Source organism: Panthera leo, chromosome C1 (assembly GCF_018350215.1).
Source record: "Panthera leo isolate Ple1 chromosome C1, P.leo_Ple1_pat1.1, whole genome shotgun sequence".
Taxonomy (NCBI): domain Eukaryota; kingdom Metazoa; phylum Chordata; class Mammalia; order Carnivora; family Felidae; genus Panthera; species Panthera leo.
Window position 1 is genome coordinate 57547212 of NC_056686.1, and position 21281 is coordinate 57568492.

Sequence of the window (21281 nt, forward strand, 5' to 3'; positions counted from 1 at the left end):
TATTAAAATGGAAATTATGTAATCAGAATTGCTTCCCTTATCTAATTGTTAATGTGTTATGGGACATTAGGAAACAGGAAACACCAGAATGTAATCTCCATGAAGGCTTGTTTTGTTCACTACTGTTTCTCCAGTGCCCAGTTCAAAACAGACTCTGAATAAATACAATTGAATACATTGAAGGAAATAAAGCCTCTGATTAGCATCTGATCTCCTGCTTTGGCACCTTCATTTTAAACCTACCTGCCCAAGTAGCATCATACTAGGTATGAACCACTTAGTCCTTTTCTCTGGGATACCCCTCTCCTTTTGAACCTTACTCACCATCTAACAAAAAACTTCAAGATCAGGCTCTTGCCTTCCCTATATATTAGCCATAAAACTTTGAGCACAGTGATTTGCTTCTTTATGCCTAAATCCCCTTGTCTGTAAGGTAGGGATAATAGATAATATTCATTGAGCATTATGCACAAACACTTAAAACCAGTGTTCCAAGCAGTTTAAATATTTTAATACAGTTAATCCTCATTAACGTGCCACTGCCATTCACCTAGTAGAGATAAGGAACCCAAACCAAGATTTTACAGCATATAATCAACAAAACCTTGAGCTGAACTCAGTTTAGCTCCTGAAACCTTGCTCTTAACCACCCTGCTTACTACCTGTCCAATAATCATACCTCCCTCATCGGATAGTTGTTGAGATTCAGTAACGTGGATGGAACTAAAGGGTATTATGCTAAGTGAAATAAGTCAGTCAGAAAAAGACAGATATGTGATTTCACTCATATGTGGAATTTGAGAAATTCAACAGTTGGGCATAGGGTAAGTGAAGGAAAAATAAGATAAAAACAGAAAGGGAGGGAAACCGTAAGAGACTCTTAAATACAGAGAACAAACTGAGGGTTGCTGGAGGAGGGTATTGTTGTGGGGGGCGGGGAGGGTTAAATGAGTGACAGGCATTAAGGAGGGCACTTTTCATGGGGCGCCTGGGTGGCTCAGTCAGTTAGGCCTCCAACTTCGGCTTAGGTCATGATCTCACGGTTCGTGGGTTTGGGCTCTTTGTCGGGCTCTGTGCTGACAGCTCAGAGCCTGGAGCCTGTTTCAGATTCTGTGTCTCCCTCTGTCTCTGCCCCTCCCCTGTTCACGCTCTGTCTCTGTCTCAAGAATAAATAAACATTAAAAAAAAAAAAAGGAGGGCACTTTTCAGGATGAGCACTGGGTGTCATATGTAAGAGATGAATCACTGGGTTCTACCCTTAAAGCCAAGACTACACTGTATGTTAACTAACTTGAATATAAATAAAATTTTTAAAAAGAATAATTTATGTAAAAGCACTTTGAAAAGTGCTTTACTGTAGTCAGTACCCAATAGAAGTTAGCTTTTGTTGTTATTTTTTTATTCTTATTATTTATATCTTCTTAGGAAACTATGTGTTCATTTGATAGAAGAGTCTCTCTACTACAGAAAATTAGATTATTTCATTTTAAACAGATCTAGTTGGGAGAAAGTCACTGCTTTTGCAATGCTTACTTACATCTACCTTCCTGCAACTTTCCTCACTGATTCAAGTTCTGAACCAGGGAGGAAGATACGACAAATCCAACCTCTCTGCATACAACAGCCCTCAGATATTCAGACAGGTGTCTTTTATGCCTACATCTTCCATTCTCGAACCTAACCAGTTTATGTCATTTCAGCCATTTCTCCTATGGCATGGTTTCCAGAAATTTTGAGTAAACTCTGGTTTGTTGAAGATACCTTTACACTTGGGCATCTAGAGGGGGTAGAATTCTGTAGTCCTTCTGTGGGTTGATGATTGCATATACAATGGGGCATTAACAGAAAGGATCTTAACACAGCCCTTCACAGTCTGAATTATATTCCCAGAGATCATTATAGTGCCTTCTTTGCATGGGGCAGATAGTATTTCTTCACTGAATGAATGCACCTATAAACAAATGAATTCACCAACACTGAGCTTACTTTTGACTTAAATCCTGTTTTCTTCATAGGTACTTCTTCTTCTAATTTTTATGTGTATAATTGGTTTGAGACATACGGCAGGATTTTACATTTCTCCCTATTGAACTGCACATAATTAGAGCTATCCAGTCTTCCAACATTTTCAGATCATTTTGGATACTAATTCAGTCATTTCATGTATTGTTTCTCCCCCCAGCATCATGTCATCAGATTTTTTTTTACTGTGTGCCATCAGTATACTCATCTGAGTATTTAAATGGATTATATTACATTCATATTCATATTAAAATATTCATTAAACTTTATGGCTGAAAGTGTTTCAATTAATTATAAATTAATCACATTTTCTCAGCAGTAGATTTTATTATTAATTGCTGTTAAGAATATCTATTTATTTATTTATTAATTCAACAACTTATGGAATATACAAATATATTCTTAAATATTAACTAATTACAGTAATTGAATTAAAAACACGGCTTTAAAATAAAAACATTGCAGTGGGAATGACATCTGAAATAAAATTGAGAACTAACATAAAGTGGAGATAGGTTGAGACCCTATACAGCTAAACTTTTCATCACCAAAGAAATTAACTGAAGAAGTTAAATGGTCTCAAGGCATATAGGAGAAAACAATTGAGAGAATGAACACATATGCTTGTCATCAGAGCAGAACAATTTTAATCATCCAATTTTGTGTATCAGAAAGGGTTTCAACTGTGCACTGTTAAATGTATGAATGAAAAATTTTCCAGTTATGAGACTAAAGGGCTAGTAATATTCCAAGCATATTATTAAATAAAAGATTTAAAGAAAAATGGGAGAAAGTTTCTTAAAATGTAATTTTTCTTCCTTGGCAATTTGCAAACACTAAAGATTATCATTTTTTACATTTACAAAAATGGTAAATGTAAGAAAAAATTAAATAAAAATAATAATTTGAAGTATTGATCTTAAAATTTCAAAAAATGTAGTAACTGAAATATCTCAGTTAAATATCATAATTTATGTCACTTTGTTAGAGAATATAATTTTTCAAATTTGCATTTAGTACTTTACATTTGTTGGTTTGAGAAAACACCTTTTTATTTATCTGCAGTCTATTTCAAAATGTAGATTCTATCTTACTGCCTTTTCATTATACATATTTTCTGGGAGTAACAAGTTGCTATATCACCAGATCATCTAATCAACTTTAAGGCAGTTAAAGTTTAAAGTCCTTTTCCTAAAATTTAAGATTTTTAATTTTCTTAGTTTAATTTTAACAAAATTAGATAAATTTCAGTTAATATGTTTTTCTGTTAGTATTTCTCTTAGTCTCGTTGAAGGAAAAATTTAATAGATATAAAAATGAATACAAACTAACTCTATTATGCAAATTATTGGAATAAAAGTATTACATATATTCAAATAAATAGAACAACAGACAATTGTATATACATGATGGGAGTTATTGCAATTTGTTGCAGTATTACAAAATATATGTTCCATTTATGTTAATACTGATGTGATAGTTTTCTTAGCTTATTTTAACTAACCAAAGTATGGTCACTACAAAAAGAATCCTAAAGTGGTTTAAGTGGGTATAAATTTAGAAGCCTAAAATGTTCTCTAATATTTTTATTATTAAATGTAATACCTACATGCTGTAGGAAATTTGCAAAATATAGAAAAAATGTAAAAGAAGGAAATTTTTAATCACGCATAATCCCACCACTGATATTTTTTTAATTAATATTTTGACATAGTTTCTTCTGATATTTTTTCTTTTATTTTATTTTTTAATTCATTTTTTATTTATTTTGAGAGAGAGAGAGAGCAGAGGAAGGGCAGAGAAAGGGAGAAAAAGAATCCCAACCAGGCTCGGCGCTGTTCAGTGCAGAACCCAATGTGGGGCACGGACTCAGGAACCTGTGAGATTATGACTTGAGCTGACATTAAGAGTGGGATTTAACCAACTGGGCCACCCACGTGCCCCTTTCTACCTTTAAAAAAAGTAAAAACATATAAAAAAGTATATTTTTATAAAGTATATAAATATTTAAATAAAATATATCTTTATAAAATGTAAACATTTTAATTTTTTAATGTTTATTTTTGAAAGAAAGAGAGAGAGACAGAGCATGAGTGGGGGAGGGGCAGAGAGAGAGGGAAACAGAGAATCGGAAGCAAGCTCCAGGCTCTGAACTATCAGCGCAGAGTCCCATGGGGGGCTCAAACTCACAAACTGTGAGATCATGACCTGAGGCGAAGTCAGACACTTAACCAACTGAGCCACCAAGCGCCCCTAAAATATAAAAATTTAAAGTAATAGGTCAAACTCCTACCAACCCAAATGAACACATGTTAACTACTTTTTGTGTTTGAGATCAATCTTTTTTTCAAAGAAATAAAACATTATAGATCAAATGGAAGTCTTTTATGTTCTCCCTCCTAGTCCTGTTCCTATCCCAGCACAATTTCAACTTTGAATTTGGTGTGCTTCTATTCCATATATTCCTATTTTAACTTCTTGTATATATTTGTGGTGTATGAATTTTTATGCCTATTTTTTCACTCAATATGTCTGTAAGCTCTATCCATCAGCATACTTAAAAATATAGATAATTCACTTTCATTGTTGTGTACTATACCAACATATGATTTTATCATAATTTGGTATTCTGTTCCCTTAGGCTATTGTTTACTTAGATTCCAACCAACTTTTTAATATTATCAATTACTCTGCAATGATGTTTTTCTACAATAAGATTTTTCTATATTTCAGAGCATCCCAGTAGAATAGTTGCCTGAAAGCAGATATGAACATTTTTGAGACATTAGAAACATATTTGAAAATGTTTTCCTCAGAAGGCTATGCTGATTTGTAATCTTCAGAGCACTTTATGTGAGTGCTCAGCTCACATACCTTCACCAGCATTGAATACACTAAGCCATTCTTGAGTAAATTCATTCATTTTTAATGGAAACAACTAACTTTGATATGACATTAAGTACAGATATTCCTTGACTTCACATTGGTTCCACACAATTTTCAATGTTAAAATGATGCAGAAATGATACTCATTCCGTAGAAACCAGATTTCAAATTTTGAATTTTGATCATATCGCTAGCAATATGTGCTGGGATGCTCTCTTGTGATGTGGGGCAGCAACAGTGAGCCACGGCTCCCAGGCAGCCAGAGGACCACAAAGGTAAACGGCCAATACATTTATAACCATTTTGTACCCACACAACCATTCCATTTCTTACTTCCCCTACAGTATTCAATAAATCACATGAGACATTTAACATTTTATTATAAAACAGGCTTTGTTAAATGGTTTTGCCCAACTGTAGGCTAATGTAAGTGTTCTGAGCATGAAAGCAGGATAGGCTAAGTTATGAAGCTCAATAGATTAAGTGTATTAAATGCATTTTTGACATATAATAGTTTCAATTTCTGATGGGTTTATCAGGATGTAACCCCATCACAAGTCTGGGAAGATCTATAGTGTTTTTAAAAAGGCAGTTTATGTGTAAGGTTGAGTGTAAGCCACATAGTTTCATTCCAAGAGCCACTTATAATTGTTGATTGATCATGAAATGCCATTGCATCATCTTCATGTTATGGCTTTTGTTTCAGCAAAGTCATGTATTGATCTACTAAATATATTTTCTCTCTGCTATTATTAGGAACTAGCTGAAATTTCTTCTGTGGCATATGTTATTATAACATCCAGTAATAAAAATATTATATATATTTTTTAATCCAGCATATGCTTTACTTTCTTTATTGGGTATCTGTGATCACCAGCATGCTTCATTATTTCAGGATTTCAGTTTTAAGTGGTAACATGATGTCATCTTTGGAGCTAGAAGACCTGAGGAACAATCCCAGCTATAGTTATGCAATCTTCATAAAAACATTCTCATTTTCCTCAGGAAATGATTATTGGATTCTTCATCCATAAAGTAGGACTATGATTATCTTATTATGTTATTAAATAAATTAAATGAGGACCTTTGAAATAAAGTAGAAATATAGATTGACATTAGATATCCTTTTCCAAGTAGTCATAGATGCCTCGGGTTCCCAGTAGAACCCAGTGTGAGAGATATTTTAGAGGTATAATTGGTCAGCTTTATCTGCCACTTTATCTGACACAGCCAAGGGACCAAGTTATACAGTGCATCAAAGCCTACCCAAAGTTTTAGAGACCATGCAAGGCCTTATGTTCCCACAGCATCCTCCCCTGCTACACACCAAGATTTCATACTACCCAAAGTTCCAGCTTCAGGTCTATCATAGCCTGGAACCACTTGAGAAATCTTAAACTCCTAACTCCTGCTCTCATTCCAATTTTTTATCCTCCTATTTCTCTCAATGCCTCATTTCTACTACATTCCTCACTGACCTCATTGGAAATCTGAAGTCTCTTGCTTCTTCTTTTATTTTTCTAGACTTTCAGCCCCCACATGGCCCCCCAAAAAGTTAAAATAATTATCATTGACAGGACTCTTTTGATTGCCCTTACCTTCCTCTTTGACTCCCCTCAAACTATGCCAGTGTGTACCATTCTCCCCAAGTGCTGTATGTGTACAAATTGCTTGACCCCTCCTGCTCAACAGGTTACTTTGCTCTCTACTTCATCAAGAAACTTTGAGACTTTCACACATGCCCTATTTCCACTTTCAGCCTTTCCTCAGTCAAGCCCACCTACAACCACACCACCTTTACCATCTTCCCTGGAGTCTCAGTGAAAGAGATGTCCTACTTCTATTCAAGGCCAGCTTCTCCTCTTGTGTTATCAATTTCACTTATTTGCCACCTTTTAGAATTTACTTAATTAATTTTATACCATTTTATCTGTCTTTAATCTGCCTGTCTTTACTAGTATCTTCTTATCAGCTTTCTTTTCCCTTGACTTCTTCAATTTCTTCATAGCCCCTCAATTTCTCTCTATCACTAAGGTTACCATTATACTACTATTTCCAAAATTAAGTGGACAGTTTCAGTCTCTTATTTCACTGGACATCTCTCCTGTAAATGATACTTTTATTCACACTTCCTTATTCCTTAACACAACTCAATTCATTGGATTTTAGTAACCTCTTTCTCTCCTGGACTCTATGCCCTCTTGCCTTCTTTTGAGTTTGCTCTTCCTGTTTTCAGCTCTTGAGTGTTAATGTTACCCAAGGTTCTTCTCTCAGTCAGCTGTACCTCTGGTTTCCTCACATTCTTCCATAGGGAACTCATCCATATGTATTTATACTTGCTCAGACCTATTCCCCAACCTTCAGATTTTAGTAGTTAACTGATTCCTGGACATCTCCACCAGTATCTCACAGTAACCTAAATCTAATCATAGTCAAAATTTATTTCAGAGGAGAGAGTTAAGATGGCAGAGTAGTGGGGGGACCCTGGGCTTGCCTTGTCCCTTGAACACAAGTAGATTAACATCAAATCACTTTGCACACCTAGGGAATTGATTTGAGGATTAAGAGAAAAATCTGCAAAATTAGAGAGATAAAATATGGTGGTTATGAGGTACAGAGATGTGAATTGGGGTGGGGGGGTGGGGTGATGCTGTGGTGCCGCAGAAGGGAGGGAGCCCTTTCCATGGACAGAGAAGAGAGAGAAGAAAAGGGAAGAGGAGAGAGAGCCATGCATTGGGTTCATACAAGAAAAACATCTTTCCAAAACCATTGATTATCGCAAGTCTTTGCAAACAATGGAGTTCAAATTCTGAGGTTTTTTAAAATTTATTTTTAATGTTTATCTATTTTTGAGAGAGAGAGAGAGAGAGAGAGAGAGAGAGAGACAAAGCAAATGGGGAAGGGCAGAGAGAGAGGGAGATACAGAATCCAAAGCAGGCTCCAGGCTCTGAGCTGTCAGCACAGGGTGCAGTGCAGGGCTTGAACCCACTAACCATGAGATCATGACCTGAGCCGAAATTGGTCACCCAAATCACTGAGCCACTCAGGCACCCCTAAATTCTGAGGTTTTCAAAGTCCACGTCATTCACCAGAGTCAAGCCAGGTGGGCAGCAGTACTCCCGGAAAGGAGGGCAGAGGCCAGGGAGCAGACAGCATGGTGTAGGGATCCACTAGGTCACACTGGGAGAGAATACTCCCCTTCCTGGAGTACATTTGGAAGAGGATATATTGCTTCTCTAAAGACAAAAGACCCAGTGGGCACCATTGAGCAGACATTCAGCAGCAAGGGACAGAAGCACGTGCAGAGGGCAGATAATCTGTTTGAAGCTTTTCATTGTGATTCACCATAAACTCCATGCACCTGTGTAGCCCCGCGACTGCTTTTCTGGGACAAAATGGCACCAGATACAGCAAAGTGAAGCTCTCCTCTAGAGGAGAGGAGCAGGTCTGCACCATGCCACATTCTTTAATATTTAGAGTTTTGAATCCCAGCTGCACACCAGAGATAAAGCACACGAGAACTGTGGCACTGGGCATGCCAATAGCCAAGGCAGATGGTGAGGGCTGGGATCTGACAGAAGCCTGGGACACAAGAGGGAGAGATTGTTTGCTTTTTTGGGTGGGCTTCCCGACCAGTGACAGTCATGAGCTTCCATCTCCAGGGATAAGAGAGCAGGGTGACACCATCCACCAGCAGGGTGGGACTTCAGTGAGCAACACAGTGCCTCCAGTAGAGACTGAAGCCACGTACACCAAACCCTGCTCCCCTCTGTTCTGCAGAGACATCTTTGCTAGGGCAGGTCTGATTGTGAGCCTCTCCCCTAGAGGACCAGCACAGCTCTCCCCACCCCACGCCATTCACCGAGTCTACTGATTATAGAGTATTCCAAAGCATCAGCTTCGGTTCTGGTGAAATAGTACCAGGCACTTTTTTTTCTTTTTCTTTTTCTTCTTTTTCTTCTTCTTTGGAATCAGGCTTATAGTTTTTTGTTTGTTTGTTCATTGCCTTTTCTCTTTTTTTGGATCAGTCTTCTTTTTTAACTTTATTTTCCTTTAGAACCAGGCTTACAGTTTTTTTTATTTAATTCTTTTAGTTCCTTTTCCTTTTCTCTTTCTAAGATCAGGCTTTTTTCTTTTTTTTATTTTATTCTTTATAATTTTTAATCAGGCATATTGTAACAAACAAATAAAAGCACACCTCGTTAAAAGTCCAAACACTCCACACTGCAAGCAAGGAGGAGCTTTGCAGAGGACTGGCCTGTGGGAAAGAGCAGCCAAAACAACAGCAGAGTGCATACAGCATACACCAGAAACACTTCCTGAAGTAACAGGCCCTGGACAGTGTATGACACCTTCTTAACATAGCAGTACTCTCAAGAGCAGGAAATATAACAAGCTTTCATAACATGTAAAAGACAGAAACCTAGACAAAATGAAAAGACAGAGTAATTCTCCCCAAAATAAAATCAAGAAGAAATCATAGCCAGGGATTTACTCAAAAGAGATATAATCAATACATCTGAACAAGAATTTAGAACAGCAATCATAAGAATACTAGCTGGGCTTGAAAGCAGCATAGAAGACATCAGAGAAAACTTGCTGCAGAGATAAAAGACCTAAAAACTAGGCAGGCTGAAATAAAAAATGCCATAACTGAGATGCAAAACTGACTAGTTTTAATCACAATGAAGATGGAAGAATCAGAGGAGCTAATAAGTGATATAGAAGACAAAATTATGGAAAATAATGAAGCTGAAAAGAAGAGGGAAATAAAACTATTATATCATGAATATAAACTTACAGAACTCTCTGATTCCATTAAGTGCAATAATATCCATATTATAGGAGTCCCAGAAGAAGAGCAAGAAAAAGGGGCAGAAGGTTTACTTCAATAAAATATAGCTGAGAAAGTCCCTAATATGGGGAAGGAAACAGGCATCCAAGTTCAAGAGGCACAGAGAACTCACCTCAAAATAAAAAATTAAAAAAACCAAACAGGTCAACATCAAGACATATCATAGTGAAACTTGAGAAATACAAAGATAAAGAGATAATTATGAAAGAAGTTAAGGACAAAAGGTCCTTAATCTACAAGGGTTGACACATAGGGTTAGCAGCAGACCTGTCCACAGAAACTTGGCAGGCCACAGAAACTTGGCAGGCATGATACATTTAATGTACTAAATGGGAAAAATATGCAGTGAAGAATACTTTATCCAGCAAGGCTGTCATTAAGAATAGAAAGAGAGATAGAGTTTCCAAGACAAGCAAAAACTAAAGTAATTCATGAACACTAAACCAGCTCTGCAAAAAATATTAAAGGTCATCCTTTGAGAGGGAAAGAGAGACCCAAAGCAACAAAGACTAAAAGGGAACAGAGACAATCTACAGGAATAGTGACCTTACTGGCAATATAATGACACTCAATTCTTATCTATCAATAACAACTCTGAATACAAATGGACTAAATACTCTAATCAAAGGACAGGGTGTCAGAATTGATGAAAAAAAAACAAGACCTATTGATAGGCTGCTTACAAGAGATTCATTTTTTTTTAATGTTTATTTTCTTGATAGACATAGTGGGAGCAGGGGAGAGGCAGCAAGAGAGAGAGGGAGACACAGAATCCGAAGCAGGCTCCAGGCTCCCAGCTGTCAGCACAGAGCCCGTCATGGGGCTCGAATCCACAAACTATGAGATCATGAGCTGAAGTCAGATGCCCAACTAACTGAGCCACCCAGGCACCCCTAACAGATTCGTTTTAGACCCAAAGACACCTCCAGTTTGAAAGTGAGGACATGCTAATAGACATCAAAAGAAAGCTGGAGTAACCATATTTATATCAGACAAACTAGATTTTAAACAAAAGACTATAGTAAGAGATGAAGGAGAGCACTATATGATAATAAAGAGGTCTATTGAACAAGAAGATTTAGCGGTGCCTGGGTGGCACAGTCAGTTAAGTATCCACTCTTGATTTTGGTTCAGTCTCATGGTCACGAGATTGAACCCTGAATCAGGCTCCACACTGGACATAAAGCCTGCTTAAGATTTTCTCTCTCCCTCTTCCTTGGCTCCTTCCCTGCTTACACACTCTCACTCTCTCTCTCTCAAAAAAAAAAAAAAAAAAAAAAAAAAAAAGGAGATCTAACACTATTAAGTATTTATGCCCCCAACTTGAAAGAGGCCAAAATGTGTAAATCAATTAATAACAAACTTGAAATTCATTGATAATACAATAGTAACAGGAGACTTTAACACCCCACTTACAACAATGGACAGATCATCTAAGCAGGAAATCAACAAGGAAACAATAGCTTTGAATGACATTCTGGACTGGATGGACTTAACAGATACATTCAGAACATTTTATCCTAAAGCAGTAGAATGCACATTTTTTTTAAGTGCACATGGAACATTCTCCAGAAGAGATCACATACTGGGTCACAAATCAGCCTTCAACCAGTACAAAAAGTTTGAGAGCATACCACACATATTATCAGACCACAATGCTATGAAACAAAGTCAACCACGAGAAAAAATGTGGAAAGACCACAAACACGTGGAGGTTAAAGAACATCCTACTAAAGAATGAATAGGTTAACCAGAAAAAGAAGAAATTAGGGGTGCCTGGGTGGCTCAGTCAGTTAAGCATACAACTCTTGATTTCAGCTCAGGTCATGATCTCATGATTCATGGGTTTGGGCCCCACTTTGGGCTCTGTGCTGACAAAACAAAGTCTGCTTGGATTCTCTCTCTCCCTCTCTTCTGCCCCTCCCTCCTCAATATAAATAAATAAACATTTAAAAGGAAATAAAGAAGAATTTACAAATACATGGAAGCAAATGAAAATGAAAACACCACAGTCCAAAACCTTTGGGATGCAGTAAAGGTAGTCGTAAGAGGGAAGTATGTAGCAATATAGGTAGGCATTTATTAAGAAGCAAGAAAAATCTCAAATACACAACCTAATTTTACACTTTTAGGAGTTGGAAAAGGATAGAAAATAAAACCTAAAATGAGCATAAAGGAATTAATAAAGATCAGAGCAGAAATAAATGATATAGAAATTTAAAAAAAAACAGTAGAACAAATCAACAAAACTAGGAGTTGCTTCTTTGAAAGAATTAACAAAATTGATAAATCTTTAGCCAGACTTATCAAAAAAAAAGAGAAAGGATCCAAATAAATAAAATCAAGAATGAAAAAGGAGAGATTACAACCAGCACCACAGAAATATAAAGAAATATAAACAATTGTAAGAGACTATTATGAGCAATTAATTATATGCCAACAGATTGGGCATTCTGGAAAAAATTGATAAATTCCTAGAAACATGTAAACTACCAAAATTAAACAGGAAAAAATGGAAAATTTGAACAGACCCATAACCAGCAAAGAAATTGAATCAGTAATCAAAACTCTCCCAACAGACAAGAGTACAGGGCCAGATGGCTTCCCATGCCAGACATTTAAAGAAGAGTTGATACCTATTCTGAAACTGTCCAAGAAAATAGGAATGAGAGGAAAACTTCCAAACTCACTCTATGAGGCCAGAGTTACCTTAATTCCAAAACCAAAGACCCCACTAAAAAGGAGAATTATAGACCAATATCCCTGATGAACACCAATGCAAAAATTCTCAAAAAGATACTAGCAAATCGAATCCAACAGTACATTAAAAGAATTATTTGCCATGATCAAGTGGGATTTATTTCTGGGCTGCAAGGGTGGTTCAATATCTGCAAATCAATCAACATGATACATCACATTAATGAAAAAAGGATAAGAGCCTTATGATTCTTTCAATAGATGGAGATAAAGCATTTGACAAAATACAGCATCCTTTCTTGATACAAAAAAAAAAAATCAAGAAAGTAGGGCTAGAAGGAGCATACCTCAACATCACAAAGACCATATACAAAAGGCCCACAGCTAGTATCATCCTCAATGGGGAAAAAGACAGCTTTTCCCCTAAGGTCAGGAACGCAACAAGGATGTCCACTCTGACCACTGTTGTTCAGCATAGTACTGGAAGTCCTAACCTCAGTAATCAAACAACAAAAATAAATTAAAGGCATCCAAACTGGCAAGGAAGTTAAACTTTCATTATTCATAGACGACATAGTTCTCTATGTTGTAAACCCAAAGGCTACAAAAAAAAAATTTGCTAAAACTGATACATGAATTCAGCAGTCTTAGGATATAAAATCAATGTACAGAAAGCTGTTGCATTTTTATACACCAAGAATGAAGCCACAGAAAGAGAAATCAAGGAATCGATCCCATTTACAATTGCACCAAAAACCGTAAGATACCTAGGAATAAGCCTAACCAAAGAGGTAAAAGATCTGTACTCTGAAAACTATAGAACACTTATTAACAAAATTGAAGACACAAAGAAGTGAAAAAACATTCCATGCTCATGGATTGGAAGAGCAAATATTGTTAAAATGCCTATACTACCCAAAGCAATCTGCACATTCAGTGCAATCCCTATCAAAGTAACACCAGCAGTTTTCACAGAACTAGAGCCAACAATTCTAAAATTTGTATGGAACCAGAAAAGACCCCAAACAGCCAAAGTAATGTTGAAAAAGAAAAGCAAAGTGGGAGGCATCATAATTCTGGACTTCAAGCTGTATTACAAAGTTGTAATCATCAAGACAGTATGGTACTGGCACCAAAACAGACACATAGATCAATGAAACAGAATAGAGAACCCAGAAATGGACCCACAAATGTATGGTCAACTAATCTTCAACAAAGCAGGAAAGAATATCCAATGGAAAAAAAAAAGACAGTCTCTTCAACAAATGGTGTTGGGAAAACGGGACAGTTACATTCAGAAGAATGAACCTGGACCGTTTTCTTACACCATGCACAAAAATAAAGACAACATGGATGCAAGACCTAAATGTGAGACAGGAAGCCATCAGAATCCTAAAGGAGAACACCGGCAGCAACCTTTTTGACCTCAGCCACAACAACTTCTTACTAGACATGTCTCTGAAGGCAAGGGAAACAAAAGCAAAAATGAACTATTGAGACATCATCAAGTTAAAAACCTTCTGCACAGTGAAGGAAACAATCAACAAAACTAAAAGGCACTCTATGGAATGGGAGAAGATATTTGCAAATGACATGTCGGATAAAGGACTAGAATCCAAAATTTACAAAGAACTTATCAAATTTAACACCCTAAAGAGAATTAATCCAGTTAAGAAATGGGCAGAAGATAAGCAAACATTTCTCCGAAGAAAACATACCAAATGGCTAACAGACACATAAAAATCCTCAACATCACTCATCATCAGGGAAATACAAATCAAAACCACAATGAGATACCACCTCACACCTGTCAGAATGGCTAAAATTAACAATTCAGGAAACAACAGATGTTTGCAAGTTTGCACAGAAAAGGAGTGGAACCCTCTTACAATGTTGGTAGGAATGCAAACTGGTGCAGCCACTCTGGAAAATAGTATGGCAGTTCCTCAAAAAGTTAAAACTGGACCTACCCTACAACCCAGCAATTGCACCACTAGGTATTTCTCCAAAGGATACAAAAATTCTGACTCGAAGGGGGCACATGCACCCCATTGTTTATAGTAGCACTATCAACAACAACGAAAGTATGGAAAAAACCCAAATGTCCACAAACTGATGAATGAATAAAGAAGATGTAATGTGTATGTATATATATGCAATGAAGTAGACAGAGCTAGAGTGTATTATGCTAAGTGAAATAAGTCAGAGACAGACAAATACCATATGATTTCACTCAGTGGAATTTAGGAAACAAAACAGATGAACACAGGGGAATGGAATGAAAATAAAATGAGATAAAAACAGAGAGGGAGGCAAACTATAAGAGACTCTTAAATATAGAGAACAAACTGAGGGTTACCGGAGGGAAAATAAGTCAGGGGATGGGCTAAATGGGTGGTGGGCATTAAGCAGGGCACTTGTTATAATAAGCACTAGGTGTTGTATGTAAGTGATGAATCACTAAATTCTACTCTTGAAACCAATACTACACTATATGTTAACTAACTTTAACTTAAATAAAACCTTTGAGAAAAAAAACACTAAATTCAGTCTCTCTCATATGTTTCCAGCCCAATATTCTGCATCTCCATTGGTGGCAACTACCAGGTGCTGGGAAACTGGGGGACGTGCATGACCCTCACTCTCACCCCTATATTAAGTCACCAAATCCTATTTTCATTGTCTAAGTGTTTTTTGAATTCAAATTCTTTATCTTTAGTCCTCATTATCTCTTTCGTAACTAGCCCTATTAAGATTTCCTGTTTTTGTTTTCTTTTCCTTTTTCCAACAGGATAGTTATATATATATAACACCTATCTGCCACAATCACTTCCTATTAAAAATCTTTTAGTGATGTTCCTTCACCCATGTAATAAAGTTCTACCTCCCTAACAAAACATGAGACCTTCACAGACCCCACCCTCTTTTGTTAGCCTCATTTTCTGCTACTCACACTATTTCAAACTTAACACCCCAGTAAAGCAAAGCGCCTGTTGCCATTCATACATCATGCTATTTCTCATCTCTCTGCTTCTGGCTAAAATGTGCTTCCTCTTCTCTCCTCTTTACTGACCAACTCTTTCTCATCTGAGCTCCATGAATAGTTATGTGGCTTCCACATTACAAGGGCATATAGGTTCCCCTTTCTTCATTTTCCCATAATGCCATGTATTTGCTTTTTGCATATTTGCTGCAGATATAGACCATGACTTTCTTGAGGACAGAGACCACACCGTGCGTTATGACTCTAGTGTAATGCCTAGAACTTAGGTGATGTTTAATAAGTACTTACTGAATGAAGGGATAACTGACTTATTGAAGTACTTTGTATCCATTCTTGTCATTCTTTTATATATATATATATATATATATATATATATATATATATATATATGGTGTCACCATGTAGCAGGGACAGTAGTGTTCACCAAATAATTCATGAATTTCTCTTATATTTCTTAGGCTTTCTTAAACTTGAGGCCATAGAAATAGTCTAGATAATTAGGTATAATCAGAAGTGATATATGTCCCTTCTAGTCTGAGATCTTTAAGAGCAATGACTAGTTTTCTACACTGTCTTCTCTGCTTTGGCTCTTCTGGAAGTCTTGAGATGGTGGCAACCCATGACACTGGATGTAGTGAGAGTGGGAAGTAAGCCTGTGGTGGTAAACCACTGAGATTTTGGGATTAATTTGTTACCACAGCACAATAGAGTTTATCTTGAGTAATGTTCACCATTTGAAGTTTATAAATTAATCTCCGTCTTATCACATACATAAGGATGTATTGAAGTTTCCAGTATGCAACTCTTATCTCTTTTCATAAAGTCTGCATGGTGCCTGGGTGTAGGAAAATCTGCACCATATGACTGATGTTTTCCAACTGGCCTGACTATTCCTAGCCAGCCCTCTGCTTCAAAGTCTCTGCACATCAGAGTGTGCTTCCTACGACTTGATTTATGTTTTCCGTCCTTGCCCAGCTTATCATACAGTTGGAGTAGTTCACTGCCTATTCGCTATTGGTGTTAGTAAAAGTGGGAATATTTTCCTACACAAAAAAAAATCCCCCACACTTATTCACACATGACTCTGAGTCCACAGCTGAATGCCACTCTCTAACTTTAGATTTTGATCTTTGTTGTAAATGGAATTTCTCCAAGGAATAGTACCATGTTTAATTGCAATTGCAAGCTAAAGGTATCAGAGGCTCTTTCCAAACTAGTCCTAGCAGTTTCTGAAGCCCTTCTAATGTGTCAAAGATGTGTGTACATAACTCCTGCTTACCCACGATTACCAATATTCTCATCTTAACATGTATACAATTCCATTCTTTCACACTATTATTCTATAAAATACACTAGTTTTCCTAAGTAGGTCTCAAAGTTTACTGAACTACGGTTGTACTTTGTTTCAGTGATAATTTTTTTTTTTCAGTTGAAAGAGACAAAACATCTGATTTCAGGTGTGGCTTAATTTTGGCCTAATATGATGTCATCAGGATCCATCTCTTAACTGAAACAGCCTTCCCCTTTTCTTTACACCTGAAGCTCCCAGGGCTGTCCCCTTCCAGTTTCTAATCCAGCAGGGAAGAGCAAGTCTTTTCCCCTGAAGCCTCAGTGAAAGAAACATTGTTTCTCAACTGCTCTGAATGGATCATGTTCCCATCCTCCAAGCCAACCCTGTGGCCAGGTGAATACTATGCACCAATTAGCTTAGTCCTTCCTCACTTCCCTCCTGGAAGGAATCAACTTCAAGGGAAGCTGGTGGCCTGAATAGGATAATTTCTAGAGAGAAATCAGAAAAAGGTCATCACGAATAAAAAGATGATGATGGTAGCAATAGCAATCTATAACCTTTCCATATAGTCTGCTGCCCATGAGGTACAATTTAGAGAATGCTTCAATTTGGGAATTGAAATTTCATTATGCACTATGTGTTACACCTTGATCATATTCTCTCTCTCCTTTCTCTGAACTTCTCTACATTATTCTTTTCTCCCATATGCTACCTTCTGTTTCTGCTATTTATATGCATTTGTCTGTTCAATTAGATCATCAGTTACTTCAAGGCAGTAACTGAGTTTGAATAACTGTGGATCGTACACTGTGCCTTACCATAGTAGGCATCCCCACTGTTCAACCAATCAAAATTTGCTGAGTAAATGAAGAGATAAGAAATGAGTGGGTCTGATTCATACTATTATATATCTCAGTAATGCAATGCCTGGGACGGTGGGGGAGGGGGCAATTGTGTGTAAGGCTCTAACACATACTGATGGTAAAAACCTATTGTGTGTCGAGTACCATGGCAAGCAATGGGGATGTGAAGAATAGTGATTAAAAAATAAACATGGGAATGCAAGCTGGTGCAGCCACTCTGGAAAACAGATGGAGGTTCCTCAAAAAACTAAAAATAGAACTACCCTATGACGCAGAAATTGTACTACTAGGCATTTATCCACGGGATACAGGTGTGCTGTTTCGAAGGGACACATGCACCTCCATGTTTATAGCAGCACTAATCAACAATAGCCAAAGTATGGAAAGAGCCCAAATGTCCATCGATGGATGAATGGATAAAGAAGATGAGGTATATATATATACATATATATATATACATATATATATATATACACACACACACACACACACACAATGGAGTATTACTCAACAATCACAAAGAATGAAATCTTGCCATTTGCAACTACATGGATGGAACTGGAGGGTATTATGCTAAGTGAAATTAGTCAGTCAAAGAAAGACAAAAATCATATGACTTCACTCATATGAGGACTTTAAGAGACAAAACAGATGAACATATGGGAAGGGAAACAAAAATAATATAAAAACAGGGAGGGGGACAAAACAGAAGAGACTCATAAATACGGAGAACAAACTGAGGGTTACTGGAGGGGTTGTGGGAGGGGGGATGGGCTAAATGGGTAAGGGGCACTAAGGAATCTACTCCCGAAATCATTGTTGCATTATATGCTAATTTGGATGTAAATTTTAAAAAATAAAATATAAAATTAAAAAAAACAAAAATAAAAATTAAAAAAACAATAAAGATGAAAAAAACAAACATTGCTCTGCTCTTCAAAAGCTTATATTTTAGTGAAGAAGACAGACACATTGAGTAATTAGAGTGTAATAAATGCTACAAAGGATCATTGTAGGGTGTTAAGAGAGAGTTATAGATTTTAATTTTTATTACTGTTGTTCTGATTGTTTCCAGATGAGTTCTAAGTTAGCTATACGAGGGACTCTCAGTTTTGATGAAAGTCTGTTAAACTTAGAACTTCTTAAAGGATTAACATTAGATTCCCAAATAAAGTTTCCAGATTCAAGAAATTACACTTCTATTGTGCTAAGAAAAGACTAATTGTGTTGTCTTTCTCCCTACCTCTCTTCTAGCCTGAAGTTCTGGATCAAATACAAAATTTAAGGGAGTTATGGATGGATAATAATGCATTACAAGTGCTACCTGGGGTATGTAAGTTTTTATTATGCCACATTGTCTAACATCTGTACTATATATTAATGGTAATGAATAATAATCTTAATATATAAATATCAGTGTTTGCCTCTCACAATAAAACATTTGTTTGGTTACCAAGTGTTTTTTCACTAGTTTGTTTGTTTATTTTTTGTATTTCACATACCTTTTGTAAATAGTATAGGTATATGAAATGTATGAAAGATTCTCTTGTTCTCTTAGGATTATATTTTTTATCTCTCCACATACCTATTTTTAAAACTGAGAAAGTTATATTGTTATATACTGAAAAAGAAAATGCTACATATAATACCAAGTCTTAATTTTGCAAAATCAAACTTATTCGTATAGGTAACTAGATAATAGTTTCTGCTTATGTTAGAGCTTTTCCACAAAATAAAAATCTTTCTCTCAGTTTGGGTGATTTCCATTAGAACCCATTTGAATTTTCGAAATGGTAAATGGCAAATTATCAGGTGTTAAAAATAGAAAGTTCAACTAGAGTCCATTTTTTTTTCTACTAACACACAGACAATCCAGTAATATCTCCTAAGTAGTAGGTTTACCAGTTAACTCATTGAGTTTGAGTATTTAGCCTTTCCCACTCAGTGAAATAGTGGCTTCCAGTAAAAACATTGCCTCTTGCCACTCATAACACAAGCAGTCAAATAAGCATGTACACACACACACACACACACACACACACGCCAACCACAATTGGGCTGAGTAGCCAGGGCAGCTGGATTTATAATAACTCTTCAGCCACGGAGATTTTGATGTGTGTTCCCAAAGCCAATTTTATTCTTCTTGACTTGACATTAAAAATTCCTTAAAATAATTGCAAAAGCAACAAGAACAAGAAGTGTTTCTCTTTTGAACAAGCATGAGACCACATAAAAGAGAAAATCTGGCAAAAGATTAAGGAAAAAAATACTTTCTTCTCTTATCAAAAGAATACATTTATACTATCATCACAGACACAAAACAAAAAAGCATGCACATCTTTTATATATTGATTTATTCAAAAACCGTTTACAAATACACCTCTATGAACCAGAAACCATGCTAATGTTAGAGCTACAAAGATAATATATTCAATGACCTTGAGTACATTTGTTTGAGGAGCTCACACATAACAGGAGAGACAGATCTAGATTCCACTACATGTAGTGGAGCCCAATTTGTGCCATAGCCAAAGTATGTACAAATCCTGGGGCAACACAGGTAAGACACTCACCAATTCCCTGTGCAGAGATTGAGAAATCGGAATGTATGTCTAGTCAGAAAAGTCTATACCCGCTTCTTCAATATATTTACTAATTCAAAAACACCTAGATAATGCCTAACTCATGATAAATGCTAGATGTTTTACAAATAGATACTCCTTGAGTCCTCATAATAAGCCTATGAAGTAGGGTTTCCTACTATCCCCATGTTACAGATGATAAACTGAAACAGAAAGAATAAGAAACTGGCCCAAGGTCACGGAGCCAGTAAATAGTGGAAATGTAATTCAAACCAACACCAGGGGCTGTTGTTCATTCTCAAACTCCAAAATCCTGCTGCTAGAGAATCAACAAAGGGCACAAATGAGAATTAGGTTCATCTTATTTTTCATAGTCATTACATTTCCAAAATCAACCTTAGCAATCAATTCAGACCTCATATTGTTTAGTAAGCTTTTTATCTAAATAGAAAAGTAGTGTTGAAACCGTCTGTGAACAGATAAGTGTTGTGAGAATAGATTTTTCTTATATACTGCTTTACGTAGATTTCTCACTTTAGTACACTTGAGTTTTTATATTTTATTTTATTCCTTGCGGGAATACCCCCACCTCCCTGCCATAAAGAGGCATGGCTTTCTGAATGTCTGTGCTGGCAAATAGTTGTTATGCAAGGACCTAGAAACATGTGTCTTTGAGAGACTATACTTGAATGCAGCCTTAAGCTAGCCCGTCTATCAGTTTCACAGAATGATTAATCCTAAATATTTAGTGTTATAAGACCCAGGGAAAAAAGCAAGATCATCTTATTATTAGTTCATGTATCACTGTACATTAAAGTAACATGCTTTTAAAATACTTTTGGAAGCCTGAGCTATCATTTTACTACTCCATTTTTCATAAATCAGAGAAGAAAGGAGATACTGATCAGAAGTTAGTCTTCTACATAGCTATCTTGTTCACTGTCACTCTAAGATCAATCAACCAAAATGTGACTAAACAATGCATTGAATCAGTATTTATTTTTAAACAAACTCCAGTATCTTCTTTTGTGATGGCTTTTACTTTTTTCATTTACTATCTACTGCTCACTTATAGAGCCCT

The 21281-nt window shown here is 36.4% G+C and overlaps 1 protein-coding gene across 1 annotated transcript in view; it reads left to right on the forward strand.

The window, feature by feature from the left end:
* LRRC7 (leucine rich repeat containing 7) overlaps positions 1–21281 on the forward strand; it is a 564537-nt gene that overhangs the window by 398478 nt on the left and 144778 nt on the right. The window contains exon 9 of the mRNA XM_042951516.1: positions 18873–18947. Coding sequence (XP_042807450.1) covers positions 18873–18947 — 75 coding nt within the window. The remainder of the gene's footprint in view (positions 1–18872; positions 18948–21281) is intronic.